This window comes from Dromiciops gliroides, chromosome 2 (genome assembly GCF_019393635.1).
Source record: "Dromiciops gliroides isolate mDroGli1 chromosome 2, mDroGli1.pri, whole genome shotgun sequence".
In the NCBI taxonomy this organism is placed as follows: domain Eukaryota; kingdom Metazoa; phylum Chordata; class Mammalia; order Microbiotheria; family Microbiotheriidae; genus Dromiciops; species Dromiciops gliroides.
In genome coordinates, this window is record NC_057862.1 from 371,919,835 (window position 1) to 371,943,480 (window position 23,646).

General features: G+C 38.9%; 1 protein-coding gene across 1 annotated transcript in view; it reads right to left on the reverse strand.

The window, feature by feature from the left end:
- The window catches only part of EFCAB8 (EF-hand calcium binding domain 8), a 125,158-nt gene that overhangs the window by 70,783 nt on the left and 30,729 nt on the right, over positions 1-23,646 (reverse strand). The window contains exons 7-11 of the mRNA XM_043980798.1: positions 15,829-15,934; positions 14,528-14,612; positions 12,384-12,532; positions 5,246-5,322; positions 4,704-4,831 (exon numbers count right to left, since the gene is read on the reverse strand). Coding sequence (XP_043836733.1) covers positions 4,704-4,831; positions 5,246-5,322; positions 12,384-12,532; positions 14,528-14,612; positions 15,829-15,934 — 545 coding nt within the window. The remainder of the gene's footprint in view (positions 1-4,703; positions 4,832-5,245; positions 5,323-12,383; positions 12,533-14,527; positions 14,613-15,828; positions 15,935-23,646) is intronic.

The window sequence follows — 23,646 nt, forward strand, 5'->3', positions numbered from 1 at the left end:
ACCTAGAATCAAAACCCACCAGTTGAAAAGTCCATGACTCCTGCTCTACTGAAGATTGAAACTTCCCTCATCACTTCAAAATGCCTGTTTCTATGCCTACATTTCTTCTCCTCTGCTATAGCAAGAGGAAAAGGTGTACATCTTTTCTGAGGTTAATCTCTCTGCCTGTAAGTCCTCCATCTCATCTCCTTCCATCTGCTTAGGCAATTTTGTACTTCAATTGTCTCCTCTCTCAAAAGAAAGAATAAAACATTAATGAAACAGTTTCAAAATATGTAGAAGAAATAGCAAAAGGAAGATCAGAAAGTGACACGAAGACAGGGCCACTTTGAAAATATTGTATTAAATTTAATTTATGCTTTAGAGAAAAAAAACTCCCATGGGATGTTATCCCACATGACTGCACTGGGAGGCTAAGTAAGGCTAGTGGATCACAAGCTCAGGAGTTCAGAGCTGCAGTGAACTAAGCCAATCAGATGTCTCCACTAAGTCTGGCATCAGTTTTGGTAAGTGGAACAAAGCTAAGGAGGAGTCAACTGGCCCAGATTGGGAAAATGGAGATCAAAGCTCCCCTGACAGGATAGGAAAACCCAGTCTAAAAGGAAACAAAACAAAACAAAAACCCCACAACCCAAGCTGTATATAATAGAGTTCCATATAAAAATCATCTCTTTTCTTCTTTGTATAAGGAAATTATCTTGTTTGTATTATTTTTCAAATAAATAATAATAAAGAATTTTTTAAATTACCTCCTCTCATCAACATCATCATTCTTTCTCACCCTTCTTTGGTTCTGCTTACAAACATAAACAGGTTCTTAACTCCTTTCTAAAGTCCCACAAACATACATTTGACCCTGCCAGACTAGCTTGTATCCTATTTTTCCTCTCATTTCCGCTGTCAGACTGTGAAGGTAGGTTATTTGGGTCTGTGTCTACCAGCTCTGCTACCACCTACCCTTTCCTTTACCCCTTTATAAGAGTTTCAGTTACTTCTCATCTGAAACGTTCTCCAAAGCCAACGATGATTCCCCTCACTGCCCAGGATTGAGAGGCCTTTCCTCAGTCCTAACCCATGGCCTGTGTCATCTTTCCCATTAAAAACAAACCCTTTTTCGTGAAACTTTTCTCCCTTGTTTTCTGAGATACCGCAGCCAAGGTCCTGCCTCAAGAGTTGCCCCAGCTCAGTGGTTTTTTTAGGTTCTCGGCTCTCTTCTTCAACATTCTTTCCCTCAGTGATGTCATCAGTCTCATCACTTCCATTATCACTAGAATGTATAACCACCCACCCATGTACCACCACCAGTCTTGTTCCTTTTCAAGTCCTTCTCTTTCTCCAAGGCTCAACTCAGATGATGCCACATAATCCCCGAAGGCTTCCTTGACCTGTGCCCTACCCCACCCTAAGCCAAGTTGGGAACGGTAGGGCACATCTCTTCCTGCTCACATTTCTCATAATGTTCTGCCGGGACTTCTCCCTTTACATATATCCCATTCCTCCTTCTATCACAATTACTGTCTACTTATCCTTCACATTTATTAGACTATAAGTTTCTTAAAAGCAAGGTCTGTGTCATCAGAACTATTTTTGCACCCCTAGCTTTGCATACAGTGGGTACTTGAGAATGTTTGTGATTTAATTTATTACTGAATTAAATATTCAATCAATAAACAATTGTTATTATTTCTTTATTATTGAATGTAGTCTGCCCCAACCAGTCACATAACTCCCTGGGTCTCAGTTTCCTCATTTGTAAAATAAAGGGGTTGAACTAGATGGTGTCTGAGGTCCCTTACAGCTCTGGATCTATGACTTCCAACCAAAAAAGATCTCTCCCTCATCTGAATTTTGTAGCTCTCATATATACTCTCACAATATCCTAATTCATATTATATCTGTACTTGTGTCTTATCACCCCCTACTAAATTATAAGGTCATTAAGGGCAGAAACCATGGCATCCCCTTTAGCAAAAAGAGGGACCACACCAACTAGGCGTGTGACAGAGAAGCTTCATGCTATAACAGAAAGAGCAGCAAACTTTGGAATTAAATGATCTGGATTAAAATCTCAGCTACATTGTCACTCCATCTTTCTGAAGTGACTTTCTGTAAAATGGAAATAATATAACGGCCCTGGATTCAGGAGGACCTGAGTTCAAATCCAGCCTCAGACACTTGACACTAGCTGTGTGACCCTGGGCAAGTCCCTTAACCCTCATTGCCCCACAAAAAAAATTTTTAATTTTAAAAATAAATAAATAAAATGGAAATAATACTTGAGAAGCACTGCTACATAGCAAGCAGGTAGAGAACTGACCTCAGAGTCTAGAGGACCTAGATCCCACCTCTGCTACATGCCCCCAAGCAACTTTGTAAGAAGAAGAGTCTCTAAGCTACAGGACAAGAATTCAGCCAAATTGGAGACATTTCTCTGCTGGGAATTTCCTCTACCAGTGAAATCACATATTTAGACCAGTATCAAAACTATTATAATTATTAATTTTACTAAATATTTGTTGACCTAACATCTCCAAACCTGTCTTAACTCTATGCCCTTTGGAAAGCAAACTACCAGTGAACAGAGAGGGCAGATGCAGGATTTGCGAAGCAGCCCCACTGCATGTGGCCATGACATGCAAACACTTCTTATTAATCTTGGAACAGATCAGTGCAGGCCATTTAAAGCTCAACACTGCCACCTATTGGCTAATATTCTATCATGTACCCATAACTAATCATGGCACAGATTTTAAAGTCAACAATAATTTTTCCTTTAAATTCATTTCAACTTTGAGATCACATGTGTATACATGTTTCTATAAGCTTTGAAATAGGAAGAGAGCTTCTGGGATATCAAAGCTAATAATTGCTATCAAATAGGTAAAAATCATAATCAAAAAAGCAAAAATACTTTTTAAATGGCAATAGCTAACATTGGATAGTGCTTTGTGGTTGAATAAGGTTTTTACAACAATCCCATGATACAGATATTACAAGGATTATTATTCCCCTTTACACAGGAGTTTAACTCCAATTCAGCCCTGAACCAGCTGTGTGATCTTGGGAAAACTGATCAACCTCTCTGAATCTCAGTGTATTTGTCTGTTTGCAAAATGGGAATTATAATGCCTACCTCACAGGGGCATTGTGAAGCTCAAATGAGTAACAGACACGAGATGATTTTTCAACATCTTCTCCTATACATATGAGCTGCTGTTCATTAATGCAAAATTGCTGACTGGTTATAGCTGAGTGCCATTCACAGGTTTTCCCTTTGATGAAAGGTCCCAAACCTGAAGGATTTTGGAGGATCATGTCCTGGTTTCCCTAATTCCAGGATGGTAAGCAGGGCAACTTCCTTACCCACTTATAAAAACAAATAGGAGAGCCAATATCCCTTTGAATCACCTTAACCAGTTGGCTATGCCCAGTTCCCCCTCTCCTGGATTTATCTACAGGTTACCTGTGCCCAGTTCCTTGGAATTACTGGCAAAGTCAGTAGACACAGTCCTTTGGATTGGGTGGGCACACATTCTTTGTTCCTACTATGTGGTGTAAGCCCTAGGAGAGAACCCCTCCCACATACCAACACCATGCATGTCTCACCTTCCACACATCCATTTCCATAACATCACACACCCCGCCCCCAGATTCAGAAGACAACAAAGAAGGGAGAAAAAGAAGAGGACCACAAACTCTCAAGGTTGTCACTGAGTCAAGGGTGTAGAGAAGGGTTTCTTAACCTTTGGTCCACAAGCTTACTTTTTAAATATTGTGATCTCTGTATTTCACTATAACTGGTTCCCTCTGCAATTTTATATATTTTATTTTGTGTTTCTTTAAAAAAAATTCCTCTTAGTAGGGATCCATGACACAAAAAAGGTTAAGAACCCTTACTCTAGAGAGAATCAGAGAGAAGTGTGACTTCCTTAGACTGTTAGCATTTAAGTCTTTCCATAATCTGACCTTGGGGCTGCTAGGTGGCACAGTGGGTAGAGCACAGGGCTTGGAATCTGGAAGACTCTTCTTCCTGATTTCAAATCTGGCTTCAGACACTTACTAGCTGGGGAACCTTAGGCAAGTCACTTAAGCCCATTTGCTTCAGTTCCTCATCTATAAAATGAGCTAGAGAATGAAATGGCAAACCCCTCCAGTATCTTTGCCAAAAACAAAAAAACATGGTAACAAATTATTGTACACAACTGAAAATTGACATAACAACAAATAATCTGATCTTTCCAGCCTTGCATCATATACTTCATTCACCCAGTGTTCCTGCAAAATGGGGCTGCTACCTGCTCATTGACCTCACTGTCTCCCATCTCTGTGTAGTCATAGAGGCCATTCCCAAAGTTCCCTCCTTACTTCCCCCATGGGAATCCTTTTCTTTTGAAGCCCAGCTCAGGTGACACCTCTTCCATAAAGTCTTCCCTTATCCTCATAGGTGAAAATAATCTCTCTCAGATTTTCCTAGAGGACTTTTTCCAGTTCTTTCCATTACACATTTCACTTCTTACCTTCGATCAAACTTATTTATGTTATATATGCCCTATCCCATGCCATCCAACCCCCAACAGATTGTAAATTCCTCAAGGGTAAGGACATTTTCGTGTCCCAGAGACCAGGACAGTGTCCTACAGAAGTAACAGGAATTATTAGCAGATGTTTGTTGAACGGTTAAGGGAGAGAAAGTTTGAGCTTACTTCAGATGATCAGTTCTAGTTGGCACAAGTGTCAGGACCATAGCTGTATTGTCAATGGCTGAGCAAGAGGCCACCAAATTCAGCTGGGGGATGAACTTGATCTGTTGACACCAGTTGGTGTGAATTGCCTATGGAAGAAAGCAGACGGCAGAGGAAGAGCCATACCAGAACTAAAGTCATGAGGACCCGTGGCCTGCGGAACAAGTACATACTGGATCCCCAGGGCCATTTTATATCTTATCTGTCCCTCACACTCACAGGGTCCCTAGAGACCATCTAAGGGCAGCCTCCCCAAGAAAACAAAAATTCTCCCTATAATAACCCTCACAGGTGGTCAATCAGTATGATGCATTTTATCCAAAGGTATTTGTTAATTATTATTTTGAAGGGTTCCCCCACTTTAAAGAGTGCTTTCTCATTTTAGTTTCACAACATAACGGGACAGTACAGGCATTTTTTCCCCTATAGAGAAAGTGAAGCCCACAGAGGTTAACTGACTCCTTTCTACAATATAAATCCAGCCAATGGGAAGGAAAACTCACCTTCAGTCGGTAACTTCTATGTATTTTAGATTTTTTAGTTAGAAGATTCTGCATGGAGATTTTGATGTAAGGACCACCTAAAAAATAAGTCAAAGTACAAAGTGTCCAGTATTCATGACCTTCCCTGTATACATCATCAAATCTTCCCCGTTCCACTAATACAGAAAATATTTTATTAAGATCCTACTATGTGCAAGGTACTGTGTGTCACTGAAACATAAAGATTAAAAATCGCATAGATTCATGCCCTCAAAGAACTCACGTTCTACCCATGGAGAGAGAAACTATGACACACAGATAGAAAAAAAAGTAAAACATAAAACAGGGTCAGTCGATCAATCAATGAATGTTTATTGAGTGCTTTCTATAGGACAGGCACTGCTCTAAATGCTGTGACTACAAATATAGTTTGGGGAGTAATGGGGACAAATAAGAAATGGAAGAAAATGCCTTTGGATAAGAGGACAAAGGAAGATTTTACAGGCTAGGTGGTACCTAAAAGGAGGTCTGAAAAATAAAGCGCCTCTGCTTTGGTACCTCAAGGTTACTAATCACATTTCGTGCATGAATACATAATTTTTGTATTCTACTGCAATAGTTGTAACTAGCTGTGCAGGATAGCTTGCCTTTTCCACAATATTAATTTAATATAACACTTTGTTTTAACCCTTCCAATATGTGAATTGCTGCTGTTTCTATTTCAATTCAATAAAGTTATTGTCTCCAAAAAAGTTTTTATACCTATTTTCTCATTTGATCTTGACAATTAGTATTTCAATGTTATTATTAGTAGTAGCTTTTTTCATTATTCATTATTAGTATTAGTATTTTAATTTTCAGATGAAGAAATAGAGACACATATTGGGTGATTTGTCAGAGGTAACACAGTCACAGAACTAAGGCTAGAACCCATTTCTTTTAACTATCTGGTATTCAGTGCTCTTACTATGCCAACAACATTTAAAAATAATAATTTTAAAGAATTATTGTGTGCTATTGTAGAGAAAAACTATTTTTTCCTAGTAGAATCCCATGATCTACACAGTCAAGTCACTTCCCTCCACAGGCCCCAGTTTCTTCCTCTATAAAATGATGAGGGTTGGACTTGATGGTCTCTAAAGGCCCTTCTAGATCTGATAATAATAATAATAATAATGGCAATTCAGCTTGAGAAAGGACCTCAGTGTCCATTATCTTGCCAGATGATCTTCAGAATCTTCCTGAGACAATTCAAATGGAAGCAATCAGTTTCCTGTCATGGCACTAACAATGAGGTCAGCACAGTTCTGTAGACCTTCATTTTAACTGGCAGCTTAATACCTCTTCTCTCCCAAACTTTCCTTCAGAACCTCCCAAACACCAAGCTAGCTCTGGCAATGCATGTGCCAACTTCAGACATCCCTGGAAAGTTTGCTGCTAAGGTAAGTGAACTTATCCACAGTATTCAAAAATTCTCCATTTGTGTAACTAAAGTTTCCATGCTTGGATGGTGTGGTGCTGGCTGGTGGAGCACCTGTGTTTTCTTGGTGTTAATTGTTAGGCCAAAATTAGCATAAGCAGTAGAGAATCAATCCATATTTTTGTTGCATCTCAGCCCCAGAGGCTGCATTGAATGTATAATCATCTGCAAACAAAAAATCATGCACCAACTCTCTCTCCACTTTAGTCTTGGTTTGTAGTCTTTTCAAGTTAAATAATTTACCATCAGTGTGGTAGCTGACCTTGATGCCATTTTCATCTTTGTTGAAAGCAGTTGACAGCTTTGCTGAAAACATCATGCTAAAAGGCATGGGAGCAAGCAACCTTGCTTCACTCCACTGGTGACTGGGAAAGCACATTCTCCAGAATCATTATCCAGAACCCAGGCAAGCATCTATCATGAAATTAGCATACAACACTGATGAAACTCTCCAGGCAACCAAATTTTGACATAATTTTCCACAAGCCTTCATGACTGACAGTATCAAAGGCCTTGGTCAGATTGACAAACGTGTAAAAATCTCTGTTCTGCTCCTGGCATTTCTCCTGGAGTTGTCAGGCAGCAAACACCATGTTGATTGTTCCTCGGCCCTTAGAGAGATGTGGGATTCTTGGCTCAGTAAAAAGGGAGATGAAATTCAGTTTTATACTGATAGTAACAATCCAAAGTGCTTTTATGATTCCCTGAAGGCTATTTATGGGCCAAAGACCTATGGTTCAATTGAACTAATCAATGCTGATGGAGCCACATTGATCAGTGATAAGGACATTATCCTGGAAAGATGGGCTGAACATTTCCATAGTGTTCTCAACAGATTGTTATCAATGTTGAAGTCATTGATCAAATATCTCAAGTTGAAGTCAATCCCTCTCTAGACAAACTTCCAACTGAAAACATTTTGAATGACAGGCTCCTCTTCTGTGGCAAAGCACCTGGTGCTGATTTCATTCTCATAGAGATTTACAAGGCAGAGAGAGGGTCTACTGCTCATATATAATTGAAATCTTCCAGGTTAAATGGCAAAAGGAGGTTATCTTGCTAGGAGATCAAGAATGACTCCATTGTCCACCTCTGACCTTGGAAAGGAAATAGGAAATAGGAAATAGGTTGTCTTGTGACAATGGGGGGGGGGCGTCTCTCTCTTAGTCATTGCCAGCAAGAGTCCTCTTTAATAGGCTGATCTTTCACCTGGAAGATGTTCATCTATCCAAGAGTTATCTCTCTGCTTCAATTGCACTTTACTTTTGATGGAATTAAATGCTGTCTTCTTAGAGATAGATGAATTATCCTGCTAATAAACTCTGTGGAGTTCTTGCCTTTCATTTATCAGCTTATGAATTTCCCCATTGTTTTCACCAAACCAATCCTGATGTTTGCAAGAGTTCTGGCCCAAATGAGTAAATGTAGTATTGTACACCACATCTCAGAAAGCTGCCCACTCCTTTTCTGCTCCACTATTGCCAACCATATGTTGGCTCAGCTTTCCCTCTAAGTCAGCCACAGACTGTTCTCACATGGCAAAACACTCTAATCTGTTGACATTAAGTCTTCTTGTAGTCATTTTGCCTTGGGGCAGCTAGTTTTGTGGAATGTGAGCATTTATTTATTTGTTTTTTGTTTTTGCAGGGCAATGAGGGGTAAGTGACTTGCCCAGGTCACACAGCTAGTAAGTGTCAAGTGTCTGAGGTCGCATTTGAACTCAGGTCCTCCTGATCCAGGGCCGGTGGTGCTTTATCCATGAAATGTGAGTATTTAGATTGGAGAGGATAAGTCTATGATGAGTCCAGTACTCTATGCCACATTTTGCCTTTACATCCTTTCTGTTCTCCAATGACATAATCTATTAAATGCCAATGTTTGCTGTGAGGGTGCATCCATTGTGTTTTATTGTGTTTAGTTAAATGGAAGGGTTGGGGATATGAAGATCATTAGATGCATAAGTCTTCAGTAGTGACAGTTGCTATTGCTGTTTCCAGCTCCATTCCTCCCAAGGACTCCCTGCCACATCTGAGAGTCTATGCCTAATCTAGCATTAAAGTCACCCAGAATGCTGTAAGAAATGATGAGCAGGAGGAGTTCAGAGAAACCTGGAGGGTCTTACGTGAGCTGATGATGAGTGAGATGAGCAGAACCAGAAGAACGTTGTACACAGTATCATCAACATTGAGTGTTGACCTACTGTGATAGACTATATTCTTCTCACCAATGCAATGGCACAGAAGAGTTCCAGGGAACTCGTGATAGAAGAGGATCTCCAAATCCAAGAAAAAAAAAAAAAGAACTGTGGAGTATAGATGCTGATTGAACCATACTATTTCTTTTGTTTTGGGTGCTGTTGTTTTTTTTTTCTATTTCGAGGTTTTGCATTACTGCTCTGATTTTTTCTCTTATAACAGGATTAATGCAGAAATAGGATTAATGTTATTATGTGTATATAAATGTGTGTGTGTATATATATAGATATATAGATATATAGATATATAGATATATAGATATAGATATAACCTATATCAGATTACCTGCTGTCTAGGGGAGGGGGGAGGAAGGGGGGGAGGGAGAAAAATCTGAAATTGTAAAGCTTGTATAAACAAAAGTTGAGAACTATCTATACATGTAACGGAAAAAATAAAATACCTTATATGTTAAAAAAAAAAAGAAAAGAAAACTGAGCTAAAAGTAGAACACAGTGTTATTATGTGTGTGTATATATATATGACCTATGTCAGATTACCTGCTGTCTAGGGGAGGGGGGAGGGAGGGAGAAAAATCTGAAATTGGAAAGCTTGTATAAACAAAAGTTGAGAACTATCTTTACATGTAATGGGAAAAAAATAAAATACTTTATTAATTAAAAGTAGAACATAGCTAGGTGAAAAAAAAAAGTCACCCAGAATTACAAGCTTGATTACAACCAGATCTTCATAAAATTTTTCTTTGACCGTATTAGGTTTAGTCATGGTGGGAGCATAGGCACTGATGATGGTGGCCTGGCACTTTCTTGTAAGCAAGCAAATGCACTGTCATGAGCCCATTGTTCACTCCTTGTGGAAGATATACAGATATGACTGGATTAGACCTGATTGTGAAGCCTATACCAGCTTCACAGCACTTCTTATCACCACAACCACTCCAGAAAAATGTGTATGCAGCTCTGACTTCAGGAAGCTGGCCTTCATATAGCCCAGCCTTATTTCACTCAGGGCTGCTATTTGGATGTGATACCTGAAGAGTTTTCTCACAGCAAGAACTGTTCATCTTTCAGGTCTCCTGGATTTTATGTGGTCCATAAGTGTATGCACATTCCATGTACCAATGGTGAGTGAAATGATCTTCACAAAAGTTTTTGTACATTTTTTGTGTTTTGACCACAAGGCAGGATCCCCACCCGTGGCAGTAAGCAGGCCAGGGTTAGGTAAGGTGAAGCAGGGCACCTTTCCTCGTCCCTTCCTCATGCCAGGTGGTGAGTAGTGTGGTCCAGGGGACTGATGAATCCCACTGTTGCTTTAGTCCAGTGAGAAGATGACCCTATGGCCTGAGCTGCCTATGTGCAGGGTTGTGACCACAGCTTCCAGCACCTGCTACTTTGTCACTGGCCCATCATTACAGGACTTTGAGTAGAAGTAAAATAATTAAATAATTAAAGAGTAAACCATAAAATGTAAAATGGTAAAATGGTGTGGGTGATGTCTTTTGACTCACGCATAAATTGGATTTACTTTTTTTTTTTTTTTTTTGGTGAGGCAATTGGGGTTATGTGACTTGCCTCAGGGTCACACAGCTAGTAAGTGTTAAGCATCTGAGGCCAAATTTGAACTCAGGTCTTCCTGAATCCAGGGCCGGTGCTCTATCCACTACGCCACCTAGCTGCCCCACATAAATTGGATTTAAGTGAGGTAGAGTTGCACTAAGTTGTCAACCTCACTCTCTTCCAGAGTCATCAAAGTCCAGGGGCAAGACAAAAGTCAAGAAGACTGGAGATGGCCTGATATACAGTGGATGACCTTGGTGACTTCAATATCTAACCAAACTCTAAATGCTCCACAGCATCTTCTTCCATTGCCTTTATGGCCCATTGGAACAAATTGTTCTCACCCACTCATTCCTCTGGGGAAGTCTTCACATGTTTGGGGTAGATACCCCCCCCAACTCACCAATGGGTTTGAGGCCTGTCAATCACTCTCAACTTGGTTTAGCCCATCTGCCAAGGCTGTTTTGCTAGAGTGTGACTGTTACACGTTATTATAGCTTCTTGGAGTCACAAATGAGAGCTAGGTGGCAGTTGGACACCAAGGGTGAATGAGTAGTCCTGAAAAAAGGACTCAGCTGCCTGTACACCCCATAAATCCTTCTTGGTACAATCTAATTTGCAGAAAATTAGCTCTCCTAAAGGAAGTCTAAAAAGCTTCTGGGTAAGGGCAGAGTAGAGGAGTGGAAGAGAGAGAGTAATGGTCTTTAAGCCACAGGAAGGGCCGGAAAGCAATCATCCACTCCTCCTTCTGTGAAGCACTGTAGACATACTGTTGAGCAAATCCAGGTATGAGGAGGAGGATATTTACAAAAGTAATAATACCTCATATATTTCTGCAGCTCTTTACATATACCACAAGATCCTTTTCCAGCTCCAAATCTATCATCCTGATTATTCCTGACAAAAAAATATGAGACTACAGTGGGGAGGTGAATTGCCCATAGTCACATATCTAACTAGTACTAGAACCAGAGTTGGAACCCAGGTGTCCTTCTATACACTAGGGTAAACACACCTAACTCACCATGAGCCATTGATGATGGAATGCCTTATCCATCTTTTTTTTTTTTTTTTTTGGTGAGGCAATTGGGGTTAAGTGACCTGCCCAGGGTCACACAGCTAATAAGTGTTAAGTGTCTGAGGCCAGATTTGAACTCAGGTACTCCTGAATCCAAGGGCCATCCATCCACTGTACTACCTAGCTGCCCCTGCCTTATCCATCTTAAAGGCATTTAAAGGGGCTACTGAACTCTGTGGCAGCAAAGAACTTGAAACAAAACTAAAGCCCACTTATTGGGCAAAGGCTAAACAAACTATGGTACATGAATGTGGTGGAATATTACTGCATTGTAAGAAATGACTGGAGAATACAAGGATCAATGGAAAGATTTATATAAACAGATACAAAGTAAAGTAAGCAGAACCAAGAAAACTACACATATGTGTATATATATACATATAATAACTGCAACAATATAAATGGAAAGAACAAGAAAAAATTAAAAGTTAAACACTACATAATTATAATGACCAAAGAAGAAATATGAGGATGCAGCTTCCCCCCACCCCAACTCCACCTTCACCCCTTCTTTAGAAGTGAGGAACACTTGATTGACATTTTGGTTAGTATTGAATATGGAGCTGCTTGACGATTTGGTTTTGCTGAACTTGCTTTTTTTCTCTTCCTTTTTTACTGTTGTAAGTGAGGAGAGGTGAAGGATCTATTAGGAAATTGAAGTGATAAAAAAAGATAACCGTAAAAAAATTTTTAAATAAAAATAAAGAGAGCATTGGAGAGGGTGATGTTTAACGCAGAGAAAATTAAATCATGAATTGTCAGATCTCACTAGAGATATTTTAAGGGCCAGGGGCTTCCTGATGCTCCTTAAATTACACCACCTAGGCCTAACCTGGTTCTGGTTTCCCGAGATCAACCTTTGTTTTGACCTGGAAGATATGTGGGTGAAACAATCCAGACTCCGCAATATCATCGGAGACAAAGATGAGGACATTGCCCTTTGTATCACCAACACAAAATACGGCTTTGTGTTGGTCTGTCCTGGGGGGAGAGAGAGGAAACAGAAGAGGAAATCAATCCCTGAGATGCTACTGCTTCTGCTTTTGCCTATTTTCTTTTTCCCCATCTCTTGGATAAGGAAGGCTACTATGAATGATCATCATGGGCCTAGCCCCCTGAAGTCAGAAAAACTTCAAATGATGCCTAAAAAAAATGTAGGTTATGGGGCAGCTAGGTGGTGCAGTGGATAGAGCACCGGCCTTGGAGTCAGGAGTACCTGGGTTCAAATCCGGCCTCAGACACTTAACACTTACTAGCTGTGTGACCCTGGGCAATTCACTTAACCCCAATTGCCTCACTAAAAAAAAAAAAATGTAGGTTATGAGTGAATAATAATTTTTTAACAAAAACTGGTTGGGGCAGGGGGGGACAGGGAGAAAACAGGAGTCACTAATAAGTTTATTTTCAAATGGACAGACAAAAAAATTAAAATTAAAAAAATCAAATGGACAGACAACTTGAACATGTAGCATACTCATAGAAGCACAGAAAGTACAGTGGCAAGCGTGGTGTATTAAAATGTTATCTCTACCATTGTACCTGTGTGATTTAGGGCATGTCACTTCCCTTCTCTAGGACTGAGTTTCCTCACCTGTAAAATTCAGAACTTGTAAGGTCCATCCTAGCCCTAAATTTATGAACCTCTCTGGAAAGGAACTTAAATATTCCCTGGTCGGACCCATCTTGTCAATGCAGAGATTAGGAAATAAGATCATAGACAGGGAAGGAACCAGTTGCCCAAAATCATAAAGCAAGTTATTCCTCTTTCAACACATACTCAAAAACAGAACTAGACTTGGAGACAAGAGATGTGAGTTGGAATCCCAGCTCTGCCACTTAACTACTTGAACAACTTTGAACAAGTCATTTAATTTCTCTAGGCCTCAGTTTCCTTACATATAAAAATGAGGGCTTAGACTCAATAACGTCTAAATTTATAATCTTTTGATGTCAAATGTACTTTACTTGGGCATCTATTTGGTATCAGCCTTCACTTTCTACTCTGGGTTTCACGTACACTGATTTTATCCTTTCAGGAGTGGGGGGATGGGAGGGGATTCCCAAAGCCCCAGTGATGTTGGACAGACAAGAATAGAAGGAAGATGCCAAAGAAGTGCTCTTCTCCTTTAGGAAAAAAAAAAATTGTATCTTTGACAATACTTTGAACAAGAGATGGGATATGAAACTAGTTCCTCTAACTCAAGAGCCAGTATTCTTTTCATTATACCAAAGGTCCAAGATCTTGAATACCATCATTGACAATGAAGCATTGAGCCAAGCTACCAGAGACTTAGAAAATCAGGAATTGAGAAAAAAACATTTTTGCATTCTTCTTCTCTGTCCCTTGTTCTAAGAATCTATTTTAGATTAACCATTCCCTTATAAATAAATCCTAACTAGTAATATGCCCAAGTAGTTAGGTGGATGTAGGGGTCTTGGGAAGGATTCTGGATTGGGACAATCCAGAAAAATTCCTCAGCACCACTAAGTCTACGCCCTTCTTCCATTACATGTCTAAGCATGACCCATGACTGCAGGAACAGGAGGAAGCCAAGGAATCAATAGAGTCCTAGACTCTGTTGCCAAAGACACTAATGCCTTAACCAAAGTATCTAGAAATATGGTCATTTCACTGGGCCACTGGAGAAGATATGCAAGACCAGGAACCAGTTTTATTGTTGTTATTGTTTTTCAAGTCATTCTCAGTTGTGTCTGACTCTTTGTGACCCCATTTGGGGTTTTCTTGGCAAAGATGCTGGAGTAGTTTGCCATTTCCTTCTCCAGTTCATTTTGCAGATGGGGAAACTGAGACAAACAGCATGAAGTGACTTGCCCGTGGTCACCAAGCTAGTAAATGTGTAAGGCCAGATTTTAAATCAGGAATGCCTGACGGTCTATCCACTCCACCACCTAGCTGCCAAGGAACCAGTTAGTCCCCCTCAATAATATCCAGAATGGACCTTTGGCCAGACTCACCAGTAATCCATGACTAAGGCACAACTGTCCAGGTCAATGAAGATAAAAGTCCTTTGGCATTTGTTTCCAGAAATGTCAAAAAATTCTGGGGAAGAATCAAGGAGAAATACTGATGAGCAAACCCAGTTATTGTCCATTGCTTCCAAACTCTAGCATGAAAGTCTGGACACAAAACCAAAAACTGGCCACCAACCTCAGTTCTAAGCTCCTCTGGTATTTTCTTCACCTAGAATCACAAAATCTTAGAGCTGAAAGAGACCTAGGGGTCATTTAGCATGTAAAGACATAGTCTAACCCTAATTTAGAGTTGGAAAGGACCTTAGAAATCCTGTAATTCTATCACTTCACTTTAAAGTTGGGAAATCTGAAGCCATAAGACTCATCTCAGGTCAACAGCCAGGAAGTAGCAAAGCCAGAACTGTACCTGAGTTCCTCCAACTCCAGATGTAGGGAAGTTTCCACTATACCAGGTCCACCACTATAATGCTTTCCTGATTCATTAAGCACAGCACTTACCTCACATCAGCCCTGGGAGGTAGGCCATCTTACAGATAAGAATACTGAAATTGAGTCAAACACCACAGAGCATCAGAACCAGAGCTTATATCCATGTCTTAAATCCAGGGTTCTTTCTATTCACCTACATTGCCCCTATTTCAACCCCTGCCCTCCTGATTAACCTCAAGGACTGTCACCAACAAACAGTCTCTGTTTAAATACCTCTAGTGACAGGGAGCTTATTACCAAAGGGAGCAGCTGTTCTATTTTTGAATGGCCCTAATTCTGAAATTTTCCTCCATGTGACCCCTGAAGCCAGGAGCCATATAGTTAGCAGTGGAGCCTTAAACTAGAACCCAGATCTTTCTGATGACTAATGTGCTTTTTCTTCCCTATAAGTCCCACCAAGACCCTAACTTAACAGTTGCATAAAGACTGATAGAGGTCTCTTGCTATTCATTTTATTTTTTTTAATTATTTTTTTTTTAGTGAGGCAATTGGGGTTAAGTGACTTGCCCAGGGTCACACAGCTAGTAAGTGTTAAGTGTCTGAGGCCGGATTTGAACTCAGGTACTCCTGACTCCAGGGCTGGTGCTCTATCCACTGCGCCACCTAGCTGCCCCTCTTGCTATTCATTTTAATAGGATTATTATCTGAATTACTAATCCCCCAGTACAATGCTATCTCTCCTGGCTGAGTCTCAAAAAATATTTAATAATAGATATGTTACCTTCCCACACAAAACCTCTGATGAGGGAATTATGTCTGCTTCAACATATCCCCCCCAAAATGCTTGTTCTTACCTAAATCCTGGTCTGTGGATGCAATCGCTATCAGGTTGATGTTACCCAGACATACCATGTCATTGACCCACATCTGCTGAGTGTGACGACGATTTGTCTGGTCCAGCTGAGAAAGAAAAGAGATTGGTGAGCACCGGGCAACATGCCCATTTTAAAAAATCATAATCCAACTTCTTCATTGTACAAATGAGGAAACTAAGGCCTAGACAAGGGAAGGGATAATGGCAGGAACAAGATCCAACCTGGGTTATAGGGTCACAGATGTAGAGCTGGAAGGGACCTCGGGAGCCGTCTAGTCCATCTTCCTTATAGATGAGGAAACTGGTGCCCAAAGAACAGTCCAAGGTCACACAGATGGCAGTGATAAAATTGAAAAAAAACTAATATTGAGAAATGGCTTAATAGGTTTTAGTGTACAGATGTGATGGGATACTACTGGGCTACAAAAACTGAGAAAATAGATGATTTCAAATAGACATGGAAAGATTTGTATGAATTGACAACAAGTGAAATGAGCAGAACCAAAACAATTTACAAAAAGAATATTGACATAAAAATGAACAGTTTTGAAGATTTTTATAAACGGAGAATGAAATGAGCAGAGTCCAGAAAACAATTTATACAACACCATGGGGGCAAATTTATAAGAACTATGATCAATATAATGGTCATCCATGATTTAAAAGGATCAATGATGAAACATACTATCCGCCTCCTGACAAAAAAAAGGACAAATTTTAGAGTATAGAATGAGACATAAATATTTTTATATACAGTCAATAAGGGAATTTGTTTTGCTTGACTTTGCCTATCTGTTACATGGAATTTGTTTTTCTTCCCCCTGTCCCTCCCCTCTCTCTCTCTCTCTCTCTCTCTCTCAGTAAGGTAGTGATAGAAGTCGGAGGGAATAAATAGATTTCTGTTAATTTAAAAAACACTTTACCACTACTATATCTATACCCCAAAGAGATAAAGGAAATAGGAAAATGACCTGTATGTACAAAAATAGTAGTTCTTTTTGTAGTGGCAAAGAATTAGAAATTGAGGAGATGCTCATCAACTGGGGAATGGCTGAACAAGATGTGGCATATGATTGTGATGGAGTAGTACTGTGCTATAAGAAATGACAAGGAAAGGGGCGGCTAGGTGGCACAGTGGATAAAGCACCAGCCCTGGATTCAGGAGGACCTGAATTCAAATCCGGCCTCAGATACCTGACACTTACTTACTAGCTGTGTGACCCTAGGCAAGTCACTTAACCCCAATTGCCTCACAAAAAAAAAAAAAAAAAGACAAGGAGAGATAATTTCAGAAAAACATGGAAAGTCCTATATGAATTGATACATAGTAAATTAAGCAGAACTAGGAGATCATTGTACACAGTAATAGCAATATTGTTATGATGATCAACTATGCAAGACTTAGCTGCTATGACCAATATATTGATCCAAGATGATGTCAGAGACTCATGAAGAAAAAATGCTTTCTACCTCCAGAGAGGGAACTGACGAACTCTGAGTGCAAATCGATGTATAATTTTCCACTTTTTCTTGCTTTTTGATAATACAGAAGTATGTTTTATAAGATTTCTTACATATGATTGATATTATATTACTTCTCTTCTTGGTGTTTTGGGAAAGGGGAAGAATGAAGGAGGAAAACTCAAAATTTTAAGAAAAATGAATGTTAAAAAAGCACTTTAAAAAATAGACAGGTGGTATGGAGGGAAGGGGGGCATGGAGGGTAGGTAGAGCTGCCTAGCAGTGTGGAATGCTGCATGTACATTCAGATAAGAATACTCTGCGAGTTTTACTTAATTGTTTTATTTTGCCACAAGAAATTTCTCAGGGCAGCTAGGTGGCACAGTGGATAAAGCAACAGTCCAGCCTCAGACCACTGACACTTAGTAGCTGCATGACCCTGGGCAAGTCACTTCACCCTCATTGCCCATCCCCCCCCCAAAAAAAAAGAAAAAAGAAATTTCTCACAGAATGGGGGACAATTTGTAAATGTTGGTAATATAAAAACAAAACTAATCACAAGTATCATACACTATGACCAGGTAGAATTTATACCAGGAATGCAAGGCTGGTTCAATATTAGGAAAACTATCAGCATAATTGACCATATCTATAACAAAGCCAACAGAAATCATATGATTATATCAACAAATGCAGAAAAGGCCTTTGATAAAACATAGCACCGATTCCTAGTAAAAACACCAGAGAGCACTGGAATAAAAGGAGCTTACCTTAAAATGATAAGTATTATTTATCTAAAACCATCAGCAAGCATTATATATAATAGGGATATAAGCTAGAAGCCTTCCCAGTACAATCAGGGATGAAGCAAGAATGCCCATTATCACCTCCATTATTTAATATTGTACTAGAAATGTTAGCTATAGCAATAAGAGAAGAAAAAGAAATGAAAGGAATCAGAATAGGTAATAAGGAAACAAAACTATCACTTTGCAGATGATATGATGTTATACTTAGAAAATCCTAGAAAATCAACTAAAAAGCTACTTGAAATTATTAACAACTTTACTAAAGTTGAAGGATACAAAATAAACCCATAAAAATCATTAGCATTTCTATATATTACCAACAAATTTCAGCAACAAATGATAGAAAGAGAAATTCCATTTAAAACAACTGTGACCAATATAAAATACTCGAGAGTCCACCTGCTAAGACAAACACAAGAACTATATGACCAGAACTACAAAACACTTTCCACACGAATACAGATCTAAATAATTAGAAAAATATAATTGCTCATGGGTAGGCTGAGCCAATATAATAAAAATGACAATCCTAACTAAGTTAATTTATTTACTTAGTGCTATACTAATCAAACTATCAAAAAAATATTTTATAGATCTAAAAAAAATAATAACAAAGTTCATCTGGAAAAACAAAAGTTCAAGGATATCATAGGAATCAATGAAAAAATACAGAAGAAGGTGGTCTATTAGTACCAGATCTCAAACTGTATTATAAAGCAGTAATTATCAAAACAATCTGGTACTGGCTAAGAAATAGAGAGGTGAATCAGTAGAATAGAATAGGTAAAAATTACACTATAGTGAATGACTACAGTAATCTATTATTTGATAAACCCAAAGATCCAAGCTTTTGGAACAAAAACTCGTTATTTGACAAAAACTTCTGGGAAAACTAGAAAACAGTATGGCAGAAACTAGGTATAGACCAACATTTCACATCCAATACTAAAATAAAGTCAAAACGGGTATGTGATTTATACATAAAGGATGATACCATAAGCAAATTAAGAGAGTATGGAATCATTTATCTGTCAGATTTATGGTCAGAGGAAGAATTTAAGACCAAAGATATAGAGAGTAAAACAAAGTGTAAAATAGGTCATTTTGATTATATAAAATTAAAAAGGTTTTGCACAAACAAAACTAATGTAACCAAGATTACAAGGGAAGCAGAAAACCATGAAAGAATTTTTGAAACAAATATCTCTGATAAAGGCCTCATTTCTCAAATATATAGAGAACTGAGTCAAGTTTATAAAAATACAAGTCATACCCCAACTGATAAATGGTCAAAAGATATGAACAGGCAGTTTTCAGACAAATAAATCAAAGCTATCTATAATCATATGAAAAAATGTTCTAGATCACTTTTGATCAGAAAAATGCAAATTAAAACAACTCTGAGGTAACAACTCACGCCTATCAGAGTGTCACATACAACAAAAATGGAAAATATTGAATGTTGGAGGGGATATGAGAAAGTTTGAATGCTAATCCACTGTTGGTGTAGTTGTGAAAAGATCCAACCATTCTGCGGAGCAATTCGGAACTATGCCCAAAAGGCTATAGAACTGTGCCTATTCTTTGATTCAGCAACACCATTGCTAGGTTTATATCCCAAAGACATCCCAAAAAAGAGAAAAAGACCTATTTGTACAAAAAATAGCAGCTCTTTCTGTGGTGGCTAAGAATTAGAAATCAAAGGAATGCCCATAAATTGGGGAATGACTAAATAAGCTGTGGTATATGATAGTGATGGAATATTATTGTGCTATAAGAAATGACAAGCAGGATGATTTCAGAAAGGCCTGAAAAAACTTGTATAAACTTATACATAGTGAAGAGAGCAGAACCAAAAGAACATTGTGCCCAAAGACAGCAATATTATTTGATGAAGAACTGTGAAAGACAACTATTCTAAACAATACAATGATCCAAGACAATCCCAAAGGACTATTGATGAAACATGCTATCCACTTCCAAAGAAAGAACTGATATTGATGAAACACCAACTGAAGCATGCTATTTTTCACTTTCTTTCATTTTTTTCTTTTATTCAAGTTTTCTTAAACAAAATGACTACTATGGTAATGATTTACATAATTGTACATGTATAACTTATATCTGATTACTTACCACCTCAGGGAGGGGAAAGGAGAAGGAGGGAAGGAGGGATAAAAATTGGAATCCCAAACTATAAATTAAAATGTTTATTACTTTTTTTAAAAAACCTCATTAATACAAACTTTTTTTTAAAAATAAAAACCCAGGTCCTCTGACTCTTTCCACCACACCACACCATTTGGTCACCCAAGCAAGGCCAATTTAATTTAAATCCCACTCCTCCTATCACCAACCAATACAGGAGAGCCTCATTATAATATTGACCTTGGGATCTTGGTCACAAGGCAACTGAGTAATAAGGTTCTTTTGGTATTTAAAGGAACTAAACCCTCCAGGAAAATAATCTAAGCACCTTTGGAAAGCCCATTTTATAACTTTTAAAGAACCATTCCTATGAAGTAAGTTTTGCCACCGGAACTAGACTTTTGTCAAACACATGACGGTCCTTTACCTATCAGTGTTTCCCAAAACAAACCATTGTCTTGGCCTAGTAAAATATCCACCTTCTTTGCCTCCATGGAGTTCTCACTTGGGGACAGAGAATGGAGCCTGCAAAAGCAAAGAAGCTAAGGATGGAGGAAACAAGGATACAAGGAAAAGGAAAACAAGAAGTTGGTTTTCTAAATTTACAGACTTTAAGAAATAAGGACACTTGGGGCAGCTAGGTGGCGCGGTAAATAGAGTACTAGCCCTGGATTCAGGAGGACCTGAATTCAAATTTGGTCTCAGACACTTAACACTTACTAGCTGTGTGACCCTGAGCAAGTAACTTAACCCCAATTGCCTCACCAAAAAAAAAAAAGAAAGAAAGAAAGAAAGAAAGAAAGAAAGAAAGAAAGAAAGAAAGAAAGAAAGAAAGAAAGAAAGAAGGACATTTGACAGAAACAGTCTTATAGTCCAATACAAGTTTGCTAATGGCTCACAAACAGAAGACATTTAGGAATTTATAATCTAAGCAAATAATAGTATCATGAATGTAATTATACATACACAGTAGTATTCAAAGGACTCTGTGATTTTATCAGCATAAGGGTACTCTCTCCTACAAACAATGACCCACAATAATAATAATAAAATAGCTAGCATTTATATACCTCTTTACCTAAAGAAGCATCATACAGAAGAATCTTTACATATGTTATTCTCATTTGATCATCACAACAACCCTGGAAGGTAGATGCTACTATTATCCTCATTCTCCATATAAGAAAATTAAGACAAAGAGAAGTTAAGTGACTGACTCTCCTCAAACTCTATACTCTGCTAGGCCAATGACAATCTGCCTATAACTCGGTAGATAAATGTTAGTGAGTTGCCTGGGACACCAAGAAGTCCCTTGTTTCAGATCATAGAACTACGGAGTGTCAGAGGTGGTGACTGAACTCCACACAGTACACTCTGCTGTCTCCATACCATTTTTTTTTTGGTTGGTTACTGGATCTGTGAATGCACAAATGTGCAAGTCCAAGACACTGAAAAATTAAGGGACTGGCCCAGGGTTATATAGTTAATGTGTCACAAGCAGTATTTGAACCCAGGTCTTCCTGACTTTGAGGCCAGCTCTATCCATTATACCATGTAAAAAAATAATAATAAGGGCAGCCAGGTGGCACAGTGGATAAAGCACCGGCCCTGGATTCAGGAGGACCTGAGTTCAAATCCAGCCTCAGACACTTGACACTTACTAGCTGTGTATGACCCTGGGCAAGTCACTTAATCCTCATTGCCCTGCAAAATAATAATAATAATAATAATAATAATAACATTTTCTATAACTCCCTTCAGGCTTGTAAAGTGCTTTACCTATATTATCTCATTTGATCCTCACAACAACCCTGTGAGGTAGGTGCGGTTATAGTCCCCATTTTAAAGATTAGGAGACTGTCAGGACTTGAACCAAGGTTGCCCTGACTTCTGGGCCAGATCTTTATTCATGAGACCATTTAATAAAATCATAGGTGTTAGATGTGGAAGATACCACAGAGACCACGGATATCCAACTCCCTCCTTTTACAAAAGGAACTGAAGTCCAGAGAGCTGGGAAGTCACCTGCCCAAGGTCACACAGGAAGTCACTGGTAGGGACAGGACAAGACCTAAAGTATCCTGTGCACAACTAATTACCTCAGACGCTTATTAGCTGTGTGACCCTGGGCAAGTCTGTCAAGAGACTGCTTTAAATTTATTTAAATTAAATTTCCAATTGCTTTAAAACATCTGGGGCCATGTCTAGTCATTCTGATGTATATCTTACACTGGACCAAGATGGCTCTAGAGGAGAGAGTGAGGCTGGTGACTTTGAACAGCTCTCCCTCACTTAAATCCAATTTACTGCAAGTGATGACATTATCCCAATGTCATGATCCTCTTCAAGAACAAAGGACAAACAATAACAACCTTTCCAGTAATAATAGCAATATTGATTTAATTATGGTTCCACAAGGTGGGAGTGGGGAAGGGTATTCATGCCTACAAAAGAACGGGTAAGAAGATGGTTGATAGAATGTGAAGTGAACTTAATAAATGATTTTTCATTCATTCAAAATTATAAGGAAGGGGGCAGCTAGGTGGCGCAGTGGATAAAGCACTGGCCCTGGATTCAGGAAGACCTGAGTTCAAATCCGACCTCAGACACTTGACACTAGTTACTAGCTGTGTGACCCTGGGCAAGTCACTTAACCCTCATTGCCCCACCAAAAAAAAGTAAGGAAAAATAACTTTGAAAAACTTGAGAAACTGATCAATGAAATTGACTCCAAAAAAAAACAATGATGAAGCATGTCACTCATCTCCTGACTTAGAAGTCATGGTTTTAAGGTGAAAAATGAAAAAAAAAACATTCTTTTCAGACCTAGCCGAAGTGTGGATTTGTTTTACTTGGTTCTGAAAATCTGTTACAAAAGTTTGGGGTTTTTTTAAAGGAGGACCATTAGCAACAGTATTATCCAAAATAAGAAGGAGAAATAAAAGAAGGTTACTGAAGTATTTTTTAAGGCATAGAAGTAAAGAAAGTTCTGAACAAAACAAAGATGAACAAGACAGCTTTGAAAGTAACATATTAAATATATCATATACTTAAATACCATTAGGTATGGCTGCTGTCTGATCAGCACCAGGAGACAGAGATAACACCAGAAGTCAGGACCACCACCCTTCATTCAAGCCTTTCCCATCCCACCCCTCATTCAATCCATCCTCTATTAAGGCTTTGGCTTCCCTCCCAGTCGAGGAGAAAGATGTTGAAGACAGACATGTCTCTATGCCATCTCCTCCCCTTGAGGCAAAGTCTTTGACTTCCCTTTTGGTCACTTTCTCTAGTGCCCAAAGAAAAGACCATTTTGTTCTAATTGGATTGTGTGTGAGAGTTGTAATTCTTAAAAAAGGAAAATCTAAGGACCCCCACCC